At 47.1% G+C, this 20,185-nt stretch overlaps 4 protein-coding genes and 2 long non-coding RNA genes across 8 annotated transcripts in view; 3 read left to right on the top strand and 3 right to left on the bottom strand.

Moving 5' to 3' along the window:
- Nucleotides 1-7,225, top strand: part of LOC6507678 (phosphatidylinositol 4-kinase beta) — a 23,673-nt gene extending 16,448 nt beyond the window's left edge. Inside the window, exons 1-11 of one of the 2 annotated variants that reach the window (XM_014909917.3) lie at nucleotides 553-728; nucleotides 910-1,021; nucleotides 1,529-1,784; nucleotides 1,844-2,038; nucleotides 2,182-4,728; nucleotides 4,791-4,909; nucleotides 4,972-5,109; nucleotides 5,167-5,441; nucleotides 5,500-5,588; nucleotides 5,646-5,810; nucleotides 5,875-7,225. In XM_014909917.3, the coding sequence (XP_014765403.1) occupies nucleotides 914-1,021; nucleotides 1,529-1,784; nucleotides 1,844-2,038; nucleotides 2,182-4,728; nucleotides 4,791-4,909; nucleotides 4,972-5,109; nucleotides 5,167-5,441; nucleotides 5,500-5,588; nucleotides 5,646-5,810; nucleotides 5,875-6,062 (4,080 nt within the window). In that variant the 5' untranslated portion in view covers nucleotides 553-728; nucleotides 910-913 and the 3' untranslated portion in view covers nucleotides 6,063-7,225. Of the gene's footprint in view, nucleotides 1-552; nucleotides 729-909; nucleotides 1,022-1,528; nucleotides 1,785-1,843; nucleotides 2,039-2,181; nucleotides 4,729-4,790; nucleotides 4,910-4,971; nucleotides 5,110-5,166; nucleotides 5,442-5,499; nucleotides 5,589-5,645; nucleotides 5,811-5,874 lie in introns of those variants that run through there. The other variant, XM_001956094.4, reaches the window with a different exon arrangement.
- On the top strand, nucleotides 7,205-9,571 carry LOC6507679. Its single transcript, XM_014909918.3, has 4 exons — nucleotides 7,205-7,346; nucleotides 7,401-7,540; nucleotides 7,598-7,840; nucleotides 9,435-9,571. Exons 1-4 carry the CDS (start codon nucleotides 7,318-7,320, stop codon nucleotides 9,566-9,568), a joined length of 546 nt encoding a protein of 181 aa, XP_014765404.1. The 5' UTR covers nucleotides 7,205-7,317; the 3' UTR covers nucleotides 9,569-9,571.
- On the bottom strand, nucleotides 7,935-9,799 carry LOC116655821. Its single transcript, XR_004310895.2, has 2 exons — nucleotides 9,678-9,799; nucleotides 7,935-9,564 (listed from the first exon to the last, which is right to left on the bottom strand). It is a non-coding gene; the product is annotated as an uncharacterized LOC116655821 (long non-coding RNA).
- LOC26515072 lies at nucleotides 9,711-11,198 on the top strand. Of its 2 annotated transcripts, XM_014910209.3 has the most exons (3): nucleotides 9,711-10,211; nucleotides 10,264-10,591; nucleotides 10,642-11,198. In XM_014910209.3, exons 1-2 carry the CDS (start codon nucleotides 9,863-9,865, stop codon nucleotides 10,320-10,322), a joined length of 408 nt encoding a protein of 135 aa, XP_014765695.1. In that variant the 5' UTR covers nucleotides 9,711-9,862; the 3' UTR covers nucleotides 10,323-10,591; nucleotides 10,642-11,198. The 2 variants fall into 2 exon arrangements, with proteins under 2 accessions (XP_014765695.1, XP_032310186.1); XM_032454295.2 differs by lacking the exon at nucleotides 9,711-10,211 and having other exon boundaries at nucleotides 10,339-10,591.
- Nucleotides 11,193-20,185, bottom strand: LOC26514186. Its single transcript, XR_004310894.2, has 3 exons — nucleotides 20,066-20,185; nucleotides 18,870-19,090; nucleotides 11,193-18,316 (listed from the first exon to the last, which is right to left on the bottom strand). It is a non-coding gene; the product is annotated as an uncharacterized LOC26514186 (long non-coding RNA).
- Nucleotides 19,021-20,059, bottom strand: LOC6507378. The gene has a single exon (XM_001956096.4). The coding sequence runs from the start codon at nucleotides 19,981-19,983 to the stop codon at nucleotides 19,471-19,473; it is 513 nt and encodes a 170-aa protein (XP_001956132.1). The 5' UTR covers nucleotides 19,984-20,059; the 3' UTR covers nucleotides 19,021-19,470.

The following is a 20,185-nucleotide window of genomic DNA, read 5'->3' as shown; positions in this document are numbered from 1 at the left end:
AAGCCACTTAGTCTAATCCTATGGAGATAGAAGATTAAGAAACTTATATAATGGTACTACGAGTGCACTTGTAGAACACCCATAACACCCCTCTGAAGGTCAGCTGCTGCGCCAGCCCCCTCTCTCTTGGTTCCAGGTACTCGCCAACTCCATTAAGGAATGGCTGGAAAAAAAAAACGATTCTTATCAGTTCTTATCAGAACATTGTTGTTATCGCGGCCATAACAGATAATTGCTCGCGTAATAGGCCCAAGTCGATAAGGTGCACCTAGTCTGCTACGTAAACATTCAGAGCCACCCTCGGAAAGTCGTTACTCTCTCGAGTGAGATAGCTTTGAGCTTTTGTCGGCTACGTCACCGTTCCAGCTGAGCTTTCACTCAAGCACCTCTCTCACGGCCAACCAGCTGGTCCGCCACAAAGGCCCCAAAAGCTTCCCCGATTAGTCAGCCATTCCGCGAAGCTTTTTCGCCGTGGGATCGAACCTCTCCGCCCCTGAGCCCCTGAGGCCCCCTTGTGTTTTGTGTTTGAGCTTCTTTATGCTTGAGAGGCATTGTTTTCAGTGTTTCCAGAGCTCTCGGTCGGCTGTTGGCAGTGTTTCCCTACCAAGTGCTGCTAATTTTGCTAATTTAATTTAAAATTTATAATAATAATCAAAAAGAGAGGGAAAGAGAGGGAAGGCGCTTTTATCGTCATGATATGATAACTGCGACATTCGATTAAAAAAAAAGTGAGTGAGAGAGTGATAAAGAGAGGGGAAGGGGGAATGAGCGGATGAGCAACTGATGAGAGAGTCATCAGGGGGGTCATCGGGCAGTATCTGGCAGCAGCAGCCGCAGCTGCTCCTCCTCAACAGATGCATTGATTTTTAACACAATTCTAATCATCGAATCTAACTGTCTGTCTTCCAGATCCATGGGCATACTCCTGCCGCCCGTCTCCCAGGTGACCAATACGCGTATCAATCACACCCAGCACCACCGCAACCGGAGCCTCGACAGCGCCCTGCAACGCATCCCGGAGGTAAGTGGAGAGGCACTCACTCGAGAGTGGCACACTTTATTGTGGCAATTAGTTCCCAAGCCCCCAAGTCCAATCCCTTGCCCGTAACCTTGTCGGATGCACATACGCAACAGCACACCCATAGATCCAAGTACACCCATAGACCCAAGTACACCCATAGACCAGTACACCTGCCAAAGCACTCACACACGCCCGCTAAACAGCGAAAGCAGTACAACCTGGAAAGTTTCTAAGTCTCTATCTAACGAGGAATGTGGGCCGGAGTATGGGTGCTCCTTCCATGTGTATGAGATGCGCTGTTTATTTATATTTTTATCGTTGCGTCGCTGGCATTGTTGTTCACTTTGGCACTTGCTCCCCTTGTGTGCCTACCTGGTTATCAGCCTAACCAGCTCTAAAACCCATTAAAGCAAAATAAAAACTTAGAGTACTCTGGGTCTATACTCTGGGTGATTAAGGATTCTCAAGAGCCTCCACTAACAATCTCTCTTCTGCCATCCAAAACAGGTGGAAGTGTCGTCGCCAAATGCCGAGAGCGAGAACACCTTCTGCTCCCCGTCCATACTCGGTGCGAATATGTGCTCCAAGATTGCCACAACGGCGGCGAGTGTAACGGCCGTCCTATCGCCTCCCGCTCCGCCCACGCCGGCCCTGATGTCCGTGGCGCCATCGACGGCGTCCATGCCCGCGGCGAAGGTGGTGAGTGCCCCCCAACACCATCAGGTGCCGAAGCATCAGGCGATCTGCAGACCCAGTGCTGTTGGTAAGTCACAAAACGAGCTAATCTTGTAGAGAATCTAACTAATGATGATTGTTCCACAGTGGAGTCATGTCCCACGTTGAGGGTGCGACCAAAATCCAGCGAATCGGTGGCCGCCAATGGACAGGAGATGATCGCCGCAATGGGTGGCAGCAGCAGCGGCTCCAGCAACGGCGGCAACAGCAGCAACAACAGCTGCAGCAGTGCCGGCAGCAAGAAGCGTGAGGATCTCACCAGCCTGGGATCGGATGACTCCGGTAAGTATGGTGGGAAACAAGTGCCCATATCCCAACCAAATCCCAATCGGCAAGCCTTTGGCTTTCCTGTAGACGACTCCAACTCAGACTCAATAATGTGATCTACTAACCCTCCTCATTCATACACTTTATACCGCCTGCAGGCATCATCTGTGGCTCAGAGTCGGACCAAATCTCCTTGAACCGCATATGCCACTCACATGAGTCGCTCGATTCCGGTGAGATGGATGCGGACGCCGATGCCGAAGCCGAAGCCGATGCCGAGGAGGAGTGCGTTGACCTTATGGAAACGACGTCCATTGACGAGGAGTACAGTTTAATGCAGCCGGATCACAACTGCTTCTACCAAGCCCACACCACCGCCGCCGCCACCAGCTCCACCACCACCACCACCACCGACCTGGACTGCCGCACTCTGCGGCCATCCCGAAAGCAGAAACGAGCCCAGCAACAGGCCAAGCTAATGTCCCAGCACCAGGGACCAGGCCAGACCCAAGGTGACTCCGCCGATGTGGTGGATTCCTCCACCTCCGCTGTCGACGACCGCACCCGGTATCGGGTCATGAACATGTCCCAGGCAGCCATCAACGTGGAGATCGGAGCGGCGCCCAACGAGATCGAACCGGTGATCGATGAGCAGGAAGCCAAAACCGATGCAGATTCATCCCAAACAGCAGCTGCTCCGCCGCCGCCCAGCGCCTTGCCAACGAGTTCCGCCACGCCCACACCCACACCCACAGCCACGCCCACGCCAACGCCCACTGAGAGCACCAAAAACGACCAGGTGCTGTTCAAGAACTTCTTCGGAGCCACCAAGAACGCCATCTTCCGCACGGCCCAGAGCATCATCGAGAACCACGAGAAGAAGAATGCCGCCAAGCAGAAGGAGCACCCGGACCACTCTGCTGCCACGACGGTGGCCAACAGCTCGAGTGGAGCGGGAGCCACCTCTCCGCAGGACCAGGTCAAGTCCCCCACTGACATCTCCAAGAAGAAGGAGTTCTTCAGCCTGCTCACCTCGAACTCCAGCAAAAAGGCGGCAGCTGCTGCGGCGGCGGCAGCCGCTAGCTCAGCGGCCAATACCCCGGCTGCCACGCCCACGGAGTCGCAGACGACGGCAGCAGAGTCCAAGCCGTCGGCGGACGGGTCGAGCGACGTGAAGGTCAAGGAGCGCACTCTGAACCTCCGTCTACCCGGCGCCGATAGCGATGGCGCCGGCGAGGGAGCCCTTGCCAAGAGCTCCTCCATCAACTCGCTGCACAAGCTGAAGCTGCCCGTTCCGGGAGTGGTCAAGTACTTCATCAGCGAACGGGCGCCGGTGTCGGACGGTCTGCTGAAGCCGGAGAAGGGCCAGAGCGGCTTGTTGCGGTTCTTCGAGTCGCCGGTGTTCAACATCCACTTTGCGGTGCACTACCTCTTCTACTCCAAGGAGCCGGGCGTGCTCAGCTTCATCGGCAACAAGATATTTAGCTTCCCCGACCAGGAGGTGGACCTGTACATCCCCCAGCTGATCGTCATGTACATCCAGATGGACGAGCTGGCCGAGGTGCTGGACCCGTACTTGACCATCCGGTGTCGCAAGTCGGTGGACTTCTCGCTCAAGTGCCTGTGGCTCCTGGAGGCCTACAACTACCAAGTGGACTCCCTGGGCAGCCGCAAGTCCAAGCTGGCGCTCATGAAGGAGATCTTCTCGAAGAAGGAGCAGAAACAGGCCCAGAACGAACTCAAGACTGGGACGGGCGGCGAGCCCAAGTCGGTGGTGGCCTTTGCCAAGAAGACCCATCATCGTTCCCAGTCGGACGCCACTGTCCTGCTGGCCGACTCCCGATCCCCGCACATGTTGAGCATCTCCCACCGTATGTACCAGCAGCCGCCGTTCACCACCCAGACACTGCCCACCGCACCCACCAAGCTGTGCCTGGGAGAGCTGAACTCGGGCCATGCCTTCGACAACGGGTGCACCTGCTTCGAGACGGTGCGCGGCCAGGTGAACGGCCTGCTCGGCCAGCGGACGGTGTGCTGTTGCGGAGCCCCCAAGACGGCGCCCCAGAAGGAGTTCATGCGGGCGCTGATGAACGTGGGGAAGAACCTGACGGCGTTGCCCTCGAAGGCGGAGAAGACCTCCGCCCTGCGCATGTCGCTCAACCTGATCAACAAGAACCTGCCCGCCCGTGTCTGGCTGCCGCTCTACTCGGACATTCCGCACCACGTCGTCCGCATCACGGAGGAGAAGACCGCCGTTCTGAACTCGAAGGACAAGACGCCCTACATCATATACGTGGAGGTGGTCGAGGTGCCCGACATCTACTCCTCCCCGCTCATACCCAAGATGATGCCCTCGCTGAGGCACACCAAGAGCGAGGAGCACCTGGAGGGCTCCTGCCTCAACTCCCACCCTCACCTCAGCTGCAGTCGCACGTCCAGCTGTAGCAGCGGCCAGCAAGGCTCCAGTTGTCGGCGGAAAAAGGGCACTGACGGTGGCGAGGGAGGTGGTGGCTGTGGCGACGCAGGTCCCCACAACTGCTGTGGCAGCAATGCTCTGTCCCTGGGCGGTCTGCACCTGCACGAGGACGATGTGTGGTCGCAGGAGGACGACGAGATTACGGCGCTGTACCGCAACCTGCAGAAAGTGAGCGAGAGGGATGCGATTTCGCAAATGTCACTGGACTCGTGCGACTCAAGGGACCAAGGTTAGGAGCTACAATCGTAATTATTTTAAATATTTATTTAAAAAATGGCATATTCCTTGCAGGGCCACCCATTGTCTTTAACATCGGCGATGTCCGCTCCCGCCACTGCAGCAACTTGAGCTGCGAGAACACCAAGTCCTTCAGCAATGATCCCGAAGATCCTTCGGCAGCAGCCTTAAAGGTATTTATAATTTTTTAAGGCTAGTTTTTAATGGAAATTAATGTTGAAAATATTATCCGTAGGAACCCTGGCATGAGAAGGAGAAGCTCATCCGCGAGTCCTCCCCATATGGACATCTTCAGAACTGGCGACTGCTCTCCGCGATTGTCAAATGCGGCGATGACTTGCGCCAGGAGCTGATGGCCACCCAGTTGTTGCAGGTAAGAGGCAATCTTTAGCAGGTGGAGAATGTAATTAACTAAAATGTCCTCTTTCAGATGTTCAAAATCATTTGGCAGGAGGAGCAAGTGGATCTGTGGGTGCGTCCCTACAAGATCGTCTGCCTGTCGAACGATAGCGGTCTCATTGAGCCCATCCTGAACACCGTATCCCTGCATCAAATCAAAAAGAACTCCAACAAATCACTGAGGGATTACTTCATCGATGAGTATGGAACACCCACAGGCGAGAGTTTCCGGCGCGCCCAAAAGAACTTTGTCCAGAGCTGTGCTGCCTACTGTCTCATATCGTACTTGCTCCAGGTCAAGGACAGGTAGGATAGATTATCCACAATCCTATCTACAAGTATTAAGTTCCTTCCTCCCATCTAGGCATAATGGCAACATACTCTTCCACTCCGATGGACACATCATTCACATAGACTTTGGTTTTATTCTGAGTATTTCGCCAAAGAACTTGGGTAGGTACTCCTAAGATGGTCTAGAGTATTCCAAACTAATACTATTTCTTCTTGTAGGCTTCGAGCAGTCGCCGTTTAAGCTTACCCCGGAATTTGTGGATGTCATGGGTGGCACCGGCTCGGAGCACTGGCGCGAGTTCAATCGCCTCTTGCTAGTCGGAATGATGTCGGCGAGGAAACACATGGATCGCATCATAAACTTTGTGGAAATCATGCGTAGCAGTAAGTTTTTAATTGTATGATCCACTTTAGAGAGAAAAATATAATATCTTGAAACCCTTTTTAGATGCCCAATTGCCTTGCTTTAAGAACGGATGCTCCGGCACCGTACAGAATCTCCGCAAACGTTTTCACATGAATTTAACTGAGCAGGAAATGGAACGCAAGGTGGAGCAGCTGGTGCAGGACTCGTTGAAGAGTTTGTCAACGAAACTGTACGATGGGTATCAGTACTACACGAATGGCATATTGTGAGAGCGGTTTTTTATGAAGATCTAAAAGGCAGAAGCAGTTTGATGATGCCGAGCTGGTTAACCAAAACTATGGACTGACTTTTTGTAAAGGAATTATTGTATATTATATAATATGTATGTAATTATCAGAGACAAAAAACAAAAGAGAGAAAACCACATTAAAAAAAAAAACAGAAAAGAATGAAATTGTACCAAACGTAAATCTGTTATTGTAGCTTAAATCGTTCGTTGTATGCGTTGGCATTGTTGAATTAGCGTAAACTGTGTATGTTGTCTAGCTTTTAAGAGAAATTGTACATTTTTTCAATCTAATTTTAGTTGGTCTGAGGTCTGAGTGAGAACGCGAGTGTCGGTCTGTTATTCCATTTTGCAATTTCATAAACATGTACATACATACATACATATATATACCGAACATATATATTTATATTGATATGCGAGTCGATTTACGATTTACCAATAACCAGGCTTGAATTTCAACAATTATTTCGGTTGCTACGCTTATCTATCTATATTCATCCCTATCTAAATTTTAAACTCTGGCGCTCTTTTGTATTCATGAGTCTTATCGTAATGAGCATCTTATTCCAATATTTAGCCGTAAGTGTAAGGATAAACTCTAATGCCACTCTTTGCTGCAGCTTCTAAACAAATCTAAACAAATCATACAGCAATATACTCTCTAAGGAATTCAATTTAATTATCAATCAAACTTATCGACATAATTTTAAAAAGCAAAAGAAAAAGAAAAAAGAAAATATGCCACGGTAATGGTAACATACAGAAATTATTCAACTAAAAGTTCAACTCAAATCAGCCGTCAAATCAGTTTGTATTTGCCTATTTAACCGATAACTAATTAATACCTAATGATTTTCTAACTTAATATACTTCTAATCTAAGCTACTGCGTACGGAAAAAACGGAAATCAAAGCATACGAAACAGTACTAAAATAAATAGCTAGGCACTGAAAGTGAACAATTTCGAGTTTGTAAAAAGGAGCTAGGCACCCACGCCGGCCCCACCCGAACTAGTGTGTATGTAAAAATTAAGTTTCACGCAAAAATTAGCTACAAGTATATGAAAATGTAAATGCGTATTTCTAAAATTTATTACGTAAAGATCTAAAATAAAATAAATGAGCATATTGATAATATAAAGCATGTTTCCATGTCCGGTTACTATGGGAGACGATGCACCAATCGTTTATTGAACAAATAAAAGCCAAATATAACGCAGATTTTAAGGTGTTACAATGGATCCTGGGAAAGTAATTGGAAAAGTGTGAGTCCATTATTCTATATTTAAATAAAACCATATACTGACTGCCCTGTTAAGGAAGGAGCAGGTGCGCATGGAGCACAAGTCCCGGCGAAACTACCCAAAGGTCTGGACTCAGGTTGCCGACAAGGATACCAACAAGTTCTACCACCAAAACGAGATAGATACCCAGCTAAAACCCCAACTAAAACTGAAAGGTTTCATCTATTAAGCTTCCCCATGGGTTCCTTCTAAAATAGCAGCCTTTTCCACAGATCTTTGTCCGATTACTCACACTAACCAGGGCGAATCCCGCTTTGTTTCCCCGGAAATGTACAAAAATCTACTGGCTATATGCCGGTGTGGTCGATCTCGGGAGGGTCTGCACATGGGGAAGTGTCTACAAAGAACAGTGAGCCCTAACTACGAGCGAGCCAGGACACAGGAGGACCCAAAGCCCGAGGACAAAGGTGGGGAAGCGCCTCCCGAACCAAGGATTGTGCCCTGTACTTCCAACTGTAAGTTTAATGGATATTCAGATAGCTAATATACAAAAAAATACACAAATCGAAAAAAAATATTTTAGTTTCCTCAAAAAAACCATTTTACCCATTTTTTTTATGTTTCTATTTTTAATTCCACTGTTAATTCCTAACATACTGTTCTATGTTACTCTACCTGCTCTTTCCTCCTGTTATTTTTCCAATGTTATTTTAACATTTACCGGGACATTAACATTATTTAACCATTATCCGGAAACTTTAGCGCATTTATCCGCAATTAACTAACAACAGTATCAGTTAACAGTATCAATTGGTATTTTAACAGTATCAGTTAACAAGGTATCAGTTAACAGTGTAGCGATTTTACAGCCTGTTATATTAACATTATTTTCATCCCTCTACACGCTTCCGTTTCCGCTTATAATTGAGAGAGGTTAAATTTTGTTAGTTTGATTGTGAGAGTTAATACTATTTTATAAATACATATATTTATTTTTACTCATTAGTAGCTTTAAAGCCTATAGCCTTTAAGCCTTTAATTATATTAATATCTTAACATATTACATTTTTAATTCACATCAATTTATCAAATATCATTATTATATATTAGTCATTATTTTTACTTACTGTGAGTGGGGGTGGGGATCGATCGCGGGCGGTCTCGAAACTCAGTTCCTCCGGGTTATCGGTCATTGATCTTCACCTCTAGACCATCAGGTGCCCTTGCATATAATTAACTTAACTTCAAGTAGAATGCACTTTCAAACGGTAACTAAGTGCATAGAAAAAGCTTGTGCCTATAACCGAAAGCTCTGATTTCAAATCGTTCTGAAATGCATTGCGTTTTCCCAAATTTGTGTTTCAAACTATTTTATTTTTTTAGTATATAATTAAAAAATAAAAAATTAACTAAATAAACAAAATAAAAATCCAACGAATGATTTGGGGCGGGAGTAGGATTCGAACTCGGCTTCTTTGAGTTATAGGGCAGAATGTCTCACCCTTACGCCACCTCTTTATTTGTTGTAAAATTACAAGAAAGCATCGTCATAATTGTTCTGGATAAATATATTAAATCTTTATTCTTTAAAATTAATTTAAAAATCTTCTAATTCCATTTAATATAAAATATTTGTCAAGTGAACAAAGAACATAAAAAAAGCTTAACAATAAAATTTTGGCACGAGCAGGATTCGAACCCACTACCTTTAGATTACAAGTCGGGCTTGCTGACCATCACACCACCTGTTTAATTGATGTAAAATTACAAGAAAGCTTTGTCATAATTGTTCTGGATTAATATATGATCGTTATTCTTTAAAATTGAGTAAAAAATCTTCTAATTCCATTTAATATAAAATATTTGTCAAGTGAACAAAGAACATAAAAAAAACTTAACAATGAAGTTCTGGCGCGGGCAGGACTCGAACCCACTACCATTAGATTACAAGTCGGGCTTGCTCACCATTACGCCACCTCTTTATTTTTTGTAAAATTACACACAAAATTACAACAAAAGCCTTTGTTTACAATTGCAAACACATGCATTCTTAAATATTAATAAAGTAATAATAATAATTTATTAATTATATATTTAAATTTCTTTTAGCAAACATTGGATTCCTGGGAACAGCAACTGACTATCGAAAGCTGGAGAGGTCCATGCAGTATGTCTCACCGTCATATTCGATGTCCGGTCCTCGGATCACAGCTGTTCCATACCACACCATTATTATCGGCTGAAATATGCAATTATTTTCCACGTTGTAAGGTATAAATTACCCAACTGCCTTGATTTTTGCCAGATATCCGATGACTCAATCGGGGATTTCTGAAACCGATCTGTACCTACCATACGCTATCGCAGACGAGCGGAATTTTATAATAAACAAGCCCTCTCATAGAACTGGAATTACCAGAGACGACTTTTATTCCAAAACCTGTCTATTTTTTAATATACGATTAACTGCAGCGGATGTTGTGCAAAATAAGGCCAGTTACTATTAGTATCTTGCGAGTCGTGGTCAGGGTTAAAAGATGGACTACCGATTGTCACCTATTTTCCTCCTGGCCTGTTTCTGTGGGCTTGGGGCCCAGGCTCAAAATGCTCTCATTTTTCAGACCACGAGTAGCTCGTTGGACACAATTGGCACCACAGTACCACCACCAGCTCCCGCGGCCAGCTCCAACAACTGGGTGCTGGTAAACAACATGAGAGTGCGAGGCGGCATAACGCCCTTTGTTCCAGCTGCCCCACCGACACCCGAGTTCCTGGACTGCTTCGGACGGTGCCCTACAACTCCGCAGTATACCCCTGTCTGTGGGAGCAATATGCAGCTCTACCTGAATGAGCAAAAATTCAACTGTGCCCGTTTTTGTGGGGCAGGTGGGTTAACGGATCCTAGGTCCTTAACACTACTAATCCTTCTACCCCTTAGATATACAAATTGTACGCCGAGGAAGCTGCGAGGGCCTATTTCAGATGACACGCGGCTGAGGTGTCTTACTTGGCAGTTATTTTCCAAAATCTGTGAAGTCCCAGATGAGTTCCGAGTTCATGGAAATTTGATAAGAATGCAAAGCGATGACAAACTATGTAAATAGACATTGTATATGAACTAATACTTAAGTAAACTAAGGAATACATAAGAGTACATATTGTTTCTGATAACCTGTGGTGGCGCACGTTCTAGTCAGTTCCTATCTGAATCTCGACTAGAACACTTGCCAGAATGCTGACGTCTTACCACTTGGCTGCGATTCTGGGTAGGAAGTTCTATTTTCCTTAAAAATGTAGGCTAATAACAGTATTTCAGGCCTCCTTTTGGGCTGCTTCCTGCTCCAGGATATGGCTGCTGCCAGGGTTTATCATCAGGGAACAAATCACAGGCGCCCCAATGCTACGGCCTCCTACACCCCAGCTCAGACCTTTAATCCCGGCCACAAAGCTCACAATAACTTCTCACGTCCAAACCCCATCTCTGCTCAGACGTACCAGCCGGGTTATCCCACAAACAACTTCACCCGGGTCGCTTTAACCCCGAATTGGTCGGCACCTGCACCGGCGCCCTCCGGTTGGGCACCTCAAGGCGCCCCCACTTACAACGCCCCACCACTACTTCCGACATCTGGATTCTGGGCGAACAACAACACCTATCCATCTGGTTGGGTACAGGCGCCAGGTCAGGTAGGCAACCCAGCCTATGGACTTGGCAAACCCAATGCCACCGCCTCCTACTACCCAGGCTACAACCAAACGTATCCAGCTGGCAGGCGTGCTCCTGGTCCCAATCCGTACGCTAATCTTTCCATTTAAGTGCCTGTAAAGGTTAATCCACTGCCCCATCCCAAAATATAACAAGTCTAATTTTCATTTTTTCAAAAAACAATTTATTTCGCAACCAGACTGTTGCTCATCCAGTAAATGGGTTCATCGGTTTGAATATTTTGAGATAGCGTTCCGGTATTCCAGAAGTGTGAAATAAATGTGTTTACGAATGATGAGTTTTCCCAGACATGGGCTGAGTCAGGGGCGGATATTGGAGGCACGGCATCTATCAAGTATATCAGCTTTGAACTATTAAATAATTGTGTGCCACCAGCAGTGTCTTGCATGGGCCAATATCCCCGGAATACCACCGATGATTAATCAATCAGCACCCGATGAGGATCATCCCACGCCGCCGTCAAATGCTCCCACGCCGCAGTCAATGATTCCCGCGCCGCCGTCGGTGTCCTCCACCTCCTCAAAAGTTCCCTCGCCGCAGTCGAAACAATCCGGATCAGGATCTCCCACGCCGCAGTCAAAATCAGATGGATCTCCCACGCCGCAGTCTCTTCGAATGGTATCCCACGCCGCAGTCGACACTTCCGAATCCCACGCCGCCGTCGGAATCCCTCGCTGCCGTCCCAACAATCCCACAAGAAGGTAGTTGCATAATTGGAGAGAAGATCCTATCCCTATCGCCCTCGCCTAATCGCCCTAACAGTCCCACGTTGAGAAATAGGAATCCCACGCCGCAGTCCCAACGACGAGTCGTCCAACGCCGCAGTCTCAACGTTTCGGAAATCCCTCGCTGCCGTCCATTGGAATGAATGTTCTCCCCCGCCGCCGTCAATCAGTAATCGATCAATGGATTTATCCCGCGCCGCCGTCCAATTATAGAATCTCGAAATCCTCTAACAAATCTAACCTCCTCACGAAGAATAGTCCCAGAAAAATATCCGACAAGGGTGTAGCGAAGCCATACAAGTCCAAAACATCCAACAGTGATCTCCACAAGCAAAGGGTGGTGGTGGTAGCAATGCGAAAACGATCTGAAGGTACCAAAGGTTACCACCACAACAAGAGACATCCTGTCCAGCGGTATTGCGAAAGCGAAAACAATTGCGTGTTGATGAAAATGGTGTTTGAAGAGAAGTAGTGATAGTGTCAGACTATGTGTTGCTCCGGATGACAAAAGGGGAGGTCGCTGCTTCTGGTAGTGAAAATGCTCGCCCAAAGCTCGCCTCTAATCGGTGTAGTGTTTTTCTAGTAGACTCCGCATCCGCCGAGGATGCTGGCTTAGATGGGTGGGATGGTGGGCCATTGCAATTGGCTCGAATGTGGTGGTGGTGGTAGGTAGTAGGTGATGTAAAGTTTGAAATGATTCTCAAAAGCGTCTCTGCGAAGGTTCATCCCTTCTCATGGAACATGGCCCTCAAAGTCGGTCGGTGGGTAGGACAAAGTCGAAGGCACCCAGTGACTTGGAAAATGTTGCTCTGTATGCCAGCCAATCCCTCTCCTGACACGTAAAGCAATAGCCGCCCGCGAAGGTAGTTGTCATGCCAGTAATGTAGTGAAAAGTCGAAAAAGCCTCTGCTCCAGCTGCTCCCTCTCTGCCACGGAAACGGACCTCGAAGATGTTACAAAGGTTTGGGGGGGAAGAATGCCTCTCTCTCTCTGTAGTTTGAAAACGCCTCTGCCACTCAGCACACGATGATCCTCCCACTGCTCACTGCCTTGGACTTCAATTCTATTAAACTCAGATCCCTGCCAGGCTGCTCCTTCAGGAAGGTCGGAGGTCTGCTTAGCGCTTAGTACATAGATTGCGGGGGTTTACATGTTCAGGGTTAACAATATCTTACAAAAAGGGATTAACAATTTACAATTCAAAATCAGAAGGAATTCTACAGTGATTGCATCGTAATGCATTACAAATTTAAAAGGATTTCACTCGAATTGGTTTCGAACAAAAATCTGCAAGAAGAGATTTAGGAAATCAAAAGAAAAAAAATAAAAAGTATACTTCTGTTGCCTGGAGCGCGGGCGCGTGTCTCTTGGATTCCCTTTGAGACCAACGTGACGAGTGCTTGGAGGACCAGATCCGGCCAGGCCGGTTGGAACTCGCATTTCAGACATGTGCGGGAGGTAGTAAGTGGATGGATGGTTCCTGGAAAACGTGACCCAGTCACATGGACTCTCGCGCTTCTGTCTGTCTGCCTGCCTGCCTCTTGCTGTCGCTGTACATCGCACTCGATTCCCTTTGCGATCATTGCTGAAGTGAAGAGTCGGGGGGGGGGAAGGTTGTGTCGGGAGAGCTCAATTGGGGGAACTGACTGCCGACTGCTGAATGCTGCCTGCTGCCGCAGTACCACCTCGCATTGGATTCCCTTTTGCGGCATGTTGAACGATGGGCCAGGAGTTAGGTCTCAACTGGCAGAGCGAAGCACGGCACACTGTCCGCCTTGCTCTGGCTTGGAACACTAATCGCATTTGATTCCCTTTGCGATGGATATTGGGTTTGGACGAGTTCTGGGCTAACCTACGGAAGGAAAGTAGTACGAAAGTGGAACAACAACCCGCTGCACTAGACTGCGCCTATGCCTGGCGGCAAGTCTGACTTTTCTGACCGATGGTCTTCAACTGCTGCTGCTGCTGCTGCACATCTTCTGATTCGGAGTCGGAGTCGGATTCGGATGCTTGAACACTAATCGCATTTGGTTCCCTTTTGCGATAAACGACTAGCTAGGTGTCGTTAGCTTCTGTTCTGTTCTGTTCTCTGGCATGGCTCTGATCTGTCCGGATGGATCGATGGATGACTTGGCTTGGGCTTGGCATGGCTATTGATCGCCGATCACTGTTCGCTGCCGTTTGCTGAAAGTGACAAGTGATAGTTAGCGACGCTAGGCGCAGGCATAAACCCACGCGGCGCAGCTGCTGCAGCAGCCCTGTAACAACGACAACTCATCAGCTCACTTCGCAGCGAATCTGGTGATGGTGCGTAGTAGCGGCTCTCGGTCCAAACGCATTTGTTTCCCTTTAGCGTGGACCGAACGCACAATTTCTGTGCGGTGCAATTTGCAGTACGTGAGGAGCCGAAGCTCAGTACATCACGGCGCCGGGCGCCGGTCTCTCAGGCGCGGGCTCTGTCCAATGCCCGTGGATTGGGGAGGATGCAGCGGCCGGTAAGCGCCAAGCTGGAGCTGGGGGGTGGGCTGCTCAACTGTGCACCGATGTGCGCCTGGCGACCGGATAGACACCAACCAGCGGGCAGCCCTCAATCGGCAGACAACTCTCGGCTGTAATGTAAAAGCGTTAGGTTCACATCTTACACAGTCAGCGCAGGCGACAAGGCGTCATGAGTCATAAGTCAGACACCGTTTGTCAGCCAGCATATGCATATGCGTGTGCTTGCGATCTCTTGCTTTACTCTCGATGATGTCGCTCGACGTTGCAATTCACAGTGGCAGTGGCAGTGGCAGCTGCAGCTCCATCTGCATCAGCAGCAGCAGGGGCGGATGGTAGTTGTCGTTGCACTAGTAGGTCGCTCGAGAGAAGCCTAACTGGATGGATTGATGCATCGTTTTGGATTCCCTTTAACGATTTGCAGCAGCACAGCCGTAGACTCGGCCAGCTAGGAACGGCGGCGGTGGTGTGGTGGTGGTGTGCACGATTGAACAACCCGACCGTCGGTCCATGGCAGCTGCCGTGTCTTCCGGTTCGGATCACATGGATAACCTATATATATATATGTATATAATAGATCTAAGGATCGATGCGTACAGGAACTGTCAACTGTGCGTCATCGCTGCAAGTGGAAATGTAAATTAAGGACGAAGGCGAAAGGTTCTCACTCTGTGGAAAGGCTCGCTTTCTTGCTTCAAACAGACACTTCACACTCCATATTCCGCTCAGAATCGCTCGCACCGAATCACAATTTGGCTGAAAAAACAGGTGTAAGCGGTTCTAATTTGGGATCAGACCTGACCTGCACATTTATCAAATTATCGCGTGTTGTATGGATGTTGGACTGCAGCGATTGAGTGTTGGTGTTATTGCTTTCAAGTTGGCATTTGATTCCCATTGCCTCAAGAAATTTTGCTACATGTACACACATACACACACACAGGGCGGGCGAAAGTGCACGTTGGATGGATGGGGTAAGTTCAATTGTGTGGATATCGGATCAGGAGGAGATCGGATCATTTGACACTGCAAGGAATACATTAATAAAAACCGAACGATTTGATTGAGATTCAAGTGAAACTTCAGTGAAGGCACATCTTTATCTTTATCATTGTTTATCCCAGAGCATCTCCCAAAGTGGCAGAGTACGAGGCTAGTCGGTCGTTGCTCAGTTTCAGTTTTGATTGATGGTGACATGGTATGGTGTACTAGTATGGGCAGGCACATTCAACTGCGCGCATACCGCTAAAATACAGAAGAATTCGGGTCGAAAAACTAAAAAAGAAATAAGATACGATGGCACTTCCTCGCAGAAGAACTCTGTCCGCCAATATGCGCAGGCACCGCTCAACTGCGTCATATTTCTATAAAATATAAAGGGAAAAGGGTTTCGATTGCAAGTATCTCTTAACTTTTACGATGGCGGCGACGCTCCACGCAACATTCGGTAGCTATTCGATATTGGCAGTCCGCATGGCAGCCCACATTAACTTGTTAACAAGAGCAAGAGTGCTAAAAATAATCGAAACAGGAGCAGTTTGATCTAGTTAGGTATAGGAAACGAGTTACTCTTCGATGACCATTGCTTGGTATCATTCGTCCTAGATAGATTCTGAGAAGTCAACTTAAGACGCCCACTCTTTCTTGCCCACTCGGATGCACGCAGGCACCGATCCACTGCGTCGCATCGCTAAAACAAATAAAGGAAAGTGACGATTGTGCCTAGTCTACTAAATTACGTGAGTTTTTTGACATATTTATGTCCCATTCGCCTTCAAAAGCAGTCCATATCTTGCTTACTAAAGTACTGTGCTAAAAAATAATTAAATCGGGAGCAGGTTGTTCTTATTAGTTATGAAAAAAAAAGCGAGTTACTCTTTCGGTTATTGATCCCATCGAATTTAGGATAGTGCCACTCATTCGGGCATTCGATCTCAATATAAACCAGAGACACATCCTTCTGCCACTCTTTCGGGCCGATGCACGCAGGCACCGCTCAACTGCGTCGCATCGCTAAAATAAACAAAGGAAAAAGTGAAGCTTGTTCCCAGACTACTAACTCTTTGTGGGCATATCCGCTTTGGAGTAGCTATCCCTAAGGTGCCAGAGGCCTTGCTTATTAGAGTACTGGGCTAAAAGTAATGAGAACAGGAGCAATTTGATCGAGTTAGGTATTAAAAACGAGTTACGCTTATGGATATTCATCCCACTGATGACGTGTTCTTTGGGCTGACGAGTCGATTGGGACCACAGACTGTGTCCCACTGCCACTCTATCGGGCCGATGCACGCAGGCACCGTTCAACTGCGTCGCACCGCTAAAAAAAAAAATAAAGGAAAAAGTGAAGCTTGTTCCTAGACTACTAACTCCTGGATAGTTATTCGGTTGAGCCGGTTACAGGTTACAGATCTCTGTGCTAAAATAGATATTTAAAGGGGGAGCAATTGGTTCGGGTGAAGTATTAAAAGCTATGTTACTCTTCTGGACATTTTATCCCCTTGCCGACAAGTCGACTAAGACCAGGAGCTACATCCTTCTTCTGCCACTCTTTCGGGCCGATGCACGCAGGCACCGTTCAACTGCGTCGCATCGCTAAAAAATATAAAGGAAATATTGAAGCGTGTCCTAGTCTACTAACTTTTGTGTGAAGTGCGCTTCCACTCATTAAGCTTCGTTGTGGAAGTTGTTGCATTCGCATTCCATTTCTTGCCTACAAGAATCACTCTGCTAAAAATATTCAAAACGAACAATTTGTTCTGGTTAGGTATACAAAAAGAGAACGATTTACGCTTCGGCTATCGATGTTGCCCAGTGTGTGTCGCTTTGGCAGAGAGACATTTAGGTATCTTCGTCCCACACTTTCAGAGACAGATGAACGCAGGCACCGCTCAACTGCGTCACATCGCTAAAAAAATAAGGGAAAACGTGACGGTTGCTCCTCTACTACTAGCTATTACGTGTGTTCTCCCATTGAGTGTTAGCTTCAGTGACATCCCACGTACGTGTCAGCCCTGGGCACACACAGGAACAGCTCAACTGTGACGCGCCGCTACAATAAAGATGAGAAATTGGGCTTTGAAAAGCCCAAAAGTTATGCAGACCGATAGTGAAGACGAGGTAGTGCCTAGGGTCCCAATTCAAATCAAAGAGAAGATGATCCAACAATGTGTGTAGAGCGAAGCAATGATAAAACCCAGTTGATTTCATATATAACTGACGTCTGCAATTCAGGAATTAATCAAAGTAATTATCCCAAACAGCTTACATGCGGAGTGAAATGAATTTTAGCAACTGTAGTAGCTCCTCTCAAACTCCAAACCTCCAAACCGTTGTAGAACGAATTGTAGAACGTTGAATGCCGATGATTTCATACTCCTTTTGCTGTAAATCTGTTCAAAAAAGCAATATTTGTTCGCAGCTGATATACCAAATACCGTGTAACTGTGTGGATGGGTGGGTGGTGGTCAGCAGCTGCGAAGCGGGCTATGCAGAATAGTAGGTGGTGGTAGTAGTAGTAGTAGTTGGTGGTGACACAGCCTTGACGAGGGCACGAGGAGAGCTTCAAACGCAGGTAAGCTGATGAGAGCTGGAGCTGCTGCTGCTGCGCGCATTCCGCCTTGTCCCCTTTTGTGATATATATATATGTGTCGTCCCCATGTCAGTTGTGGTCATGTCATGCTGGAGGAGACTCGGTGGTGTTTGCTGCTGCTGCTGCGCTGCTCCGTGCTCATCTCCGGCCATCGGCTGTATTGCGGAACTCACACTGCCGGGGGAGCGGTGGCGGTGGTGGAAGTATGGGGTGAAGACTCGGACAGACGTGAAGACTCACTCAGTAACTCGGTAAATGAATGTGCGTGCTTGCATCTGGCGAGCGAGCTAGATTGGCACATAGTACTTGTTTCAAGCGGATCATCCAATTCCGCATCCATTATGCCGTACGCCGTACGGATGGATTTGATTTCGTGTTCGTCGTGTTGCTCTGTCGCTTGGATTAGTATTCCGTTCCTCCTCAGCGTTGCCATTAACGTTCGAGGAGCAGGAAACTGTAAAACAAAATCGATTATAGGATGCTGTTTTGTCACAAAACAAGAGAGATGTTGTTTTGATTTTGTTTGCTTATCTCGAGAATTGTTTTTGGGTGAACAGAATAGAATAGAATAATAAAGGCAACTTGGATTTCTTCAATTTCAATCATTACAGTATTTTATTTTTAGGTTTTTATCAAATATCAGTTCTGTATGCTTACTTTATGTACATTAATTTTAGGTTTTCTGACAGCTATATACTTTCTGAAGTACTGAAGTTACACTTGCAATAGCCTCTTATTGTGTTGTGATTCAATGTGAATCGTAAGAACGACGCAACGGATATATAGATGTATATATCGCAACCAAAATCGGACAACAAAAGTGACACACAAAAATAACACAAGCGTACGACACACACATACACAGTGGTGTGTGAAAGTGTACGGTTGTGTTTCGAGTTTTTCTTTGTCTCTAGGCTTGCTGCTGACCAATTTTGTGGCGTCTCTTCGTCTGAATTACAATTATCAACTACTTAGATAACTTAACTAATAGTATAATGTTTACAAACCGAGTGTGATCCTGAGAACCAGGCCTCTTTCTGGTGGCGTTCGCATAGATTGATTTCATCATGGCCTCTGTCTCTGTCTCTGTTTCTCTTTCAGCGCCATGCCATGACTCACACCATTTTCGATCGAAGGCCGTTCGCTCATCCTCTTCTCCTTCTCACACTCTCCAATCTCCAATCCAATCTTTCTCTCTTTTTCATTACAATCTATAACATGTTTGCGACTGCAAATGAGAAATGGTTGTCGTAATAAAACTAATTTAACAACAAACAAATTACTAATCTAAGGCGACATAAGGGAAATTGTTTTTTTCTTTCATCTTCTTCCGTTTTCTTTTTTAGGTATTGTTCTCCATTTTGGGGCACGCACACAGACGCACATGCATACATGTATGCTCTCGCTCGCACGTAGACACTAGGACGGTCCTCCGCCATTATAGCATATTTTAATTATAGAATGGTTAGACTTCGGTATTAAATATTTACTATTTCAAAACCAAAACTAATCCATTTTGACTTTAGGGGTCGCGAAATGGTCTCGAAATTTCACGAAATCGAGGACCCTAGTATACACACACAAAACAGACACTATAGTCGTCTCTTTTTAACTGTTCACAGCAATGGCCGCGCAGCTGAGGTTGTTGTTGCCCGTGTAACTGTTGCTAGCGAGGCTGATGTTGTTGTTGTTGCTGCTGGCGCTGCTGCTGCTATTCCCGTTGCCAGCCGTGGCGCTGCTGCCACTAAGACTGCGCATGAAATTGTCGAGGCCACTCAGCTCGCTCCTCCATAGACTGTTTTCTATTTCGCGACGCTCCTCCGCCTCCACGGCTTTGGCTTTGGCGTCGGCCATGGCATCGTTGGCACAGTGCGTCTTGCCATGGGGAACGAATTTGGTCTGCATTTCCAGCCATCGGCTGAAGCGCTCCTGCTGCTTTCTCCGCAGCTCGTGCTCCGCATGGAACAGGGCCGTCGACAAAATGGCGTTAACGCGCAGGTCGCTGCCCGCACCACGCAGCTTGCGACGCATTTTCTGACGCTTCATGCGGAAATTACGCACCCAGTCCGTCAGGGTCTTTGGATGCTCGGTAGCGTCGCAGTCGTCGTAGTACGCAACCATTTTTATTGTATTTCGTATGTGTATTTGTAATTTGTATTGCGACGCACGAGGAAGTATTTGTGAAACTGCTTAAAACACACACCTTTACTGTGACGACAAACTGACGTCCGACGCACACCAGAGCTCTTCAAGTTTTTCTTCTCAAAAAATTTTTTCGACTGTGAGCAGCGCAGCTGAAGCAGCTGCCTTTTATACCCTGTCC

The sequence above is a fragment of the Drosophila ananassae genome, chromosome 2R, assembly GCF_017639315.1.
Source record: "Drosophila ananassae strain 14024-0371.13 chromosome 2R, ASM1763931v2, whole genome shotgun sequence".
In the NCBI taxonomy this organism is placed as follows: domain Eukaryota; kingdom Metazoa; phylum Arthropoda; class Insecta; order Diptera; family Drosophilidae; genus Drosophila; species Drosophila ananassae.
The sequence above is the reverse complement of the archived record's forward strand: the minus strand, read 5'-3'. Positions and strand labels throughout refer to the sequence as shown.

Coding starts and splice junctions, on each gene's coding strand:
- LOC6507679 (XM_014909918.3), top strand. CDS start 7,318: ATGGATCCTGGGAAAGTAATTGGAAAAGT. Junction 7,541..7,597: donor ACCCCAACTAAAACTGAAAG/GTTTCATCTATT, acceptor CCTTTTCCACAG/ATCTTTGTCCGATTACTCAC. Junction 7,841..9,434: donor TGTGCCCTGTACTTCCAACT/GTAAGTTTAATG, acceptor AATTTCTTTTAG/CAAACATTGGATTCCTGGGA.
- LOC6507378 (XM_001956096.4), bottom strand. CDS start 19,983: ATGGTTGCGTACTACGACGACTGCGACGCTACCGAGCATCCAAAGACC.
- LOC26515072 (XM_032454295.2), top strand. CDS start 10,558: ATGCTGACGTCTTACCACTTGGCTGCGATTCTGG. Junction 10,592..10,641: donor CCACTTGGCTGCGATTCTGG/GTAGGAAGTTCT, acceptor ACAGTATTTCAG/GCCTCCTTTTGGGCTGCTTC.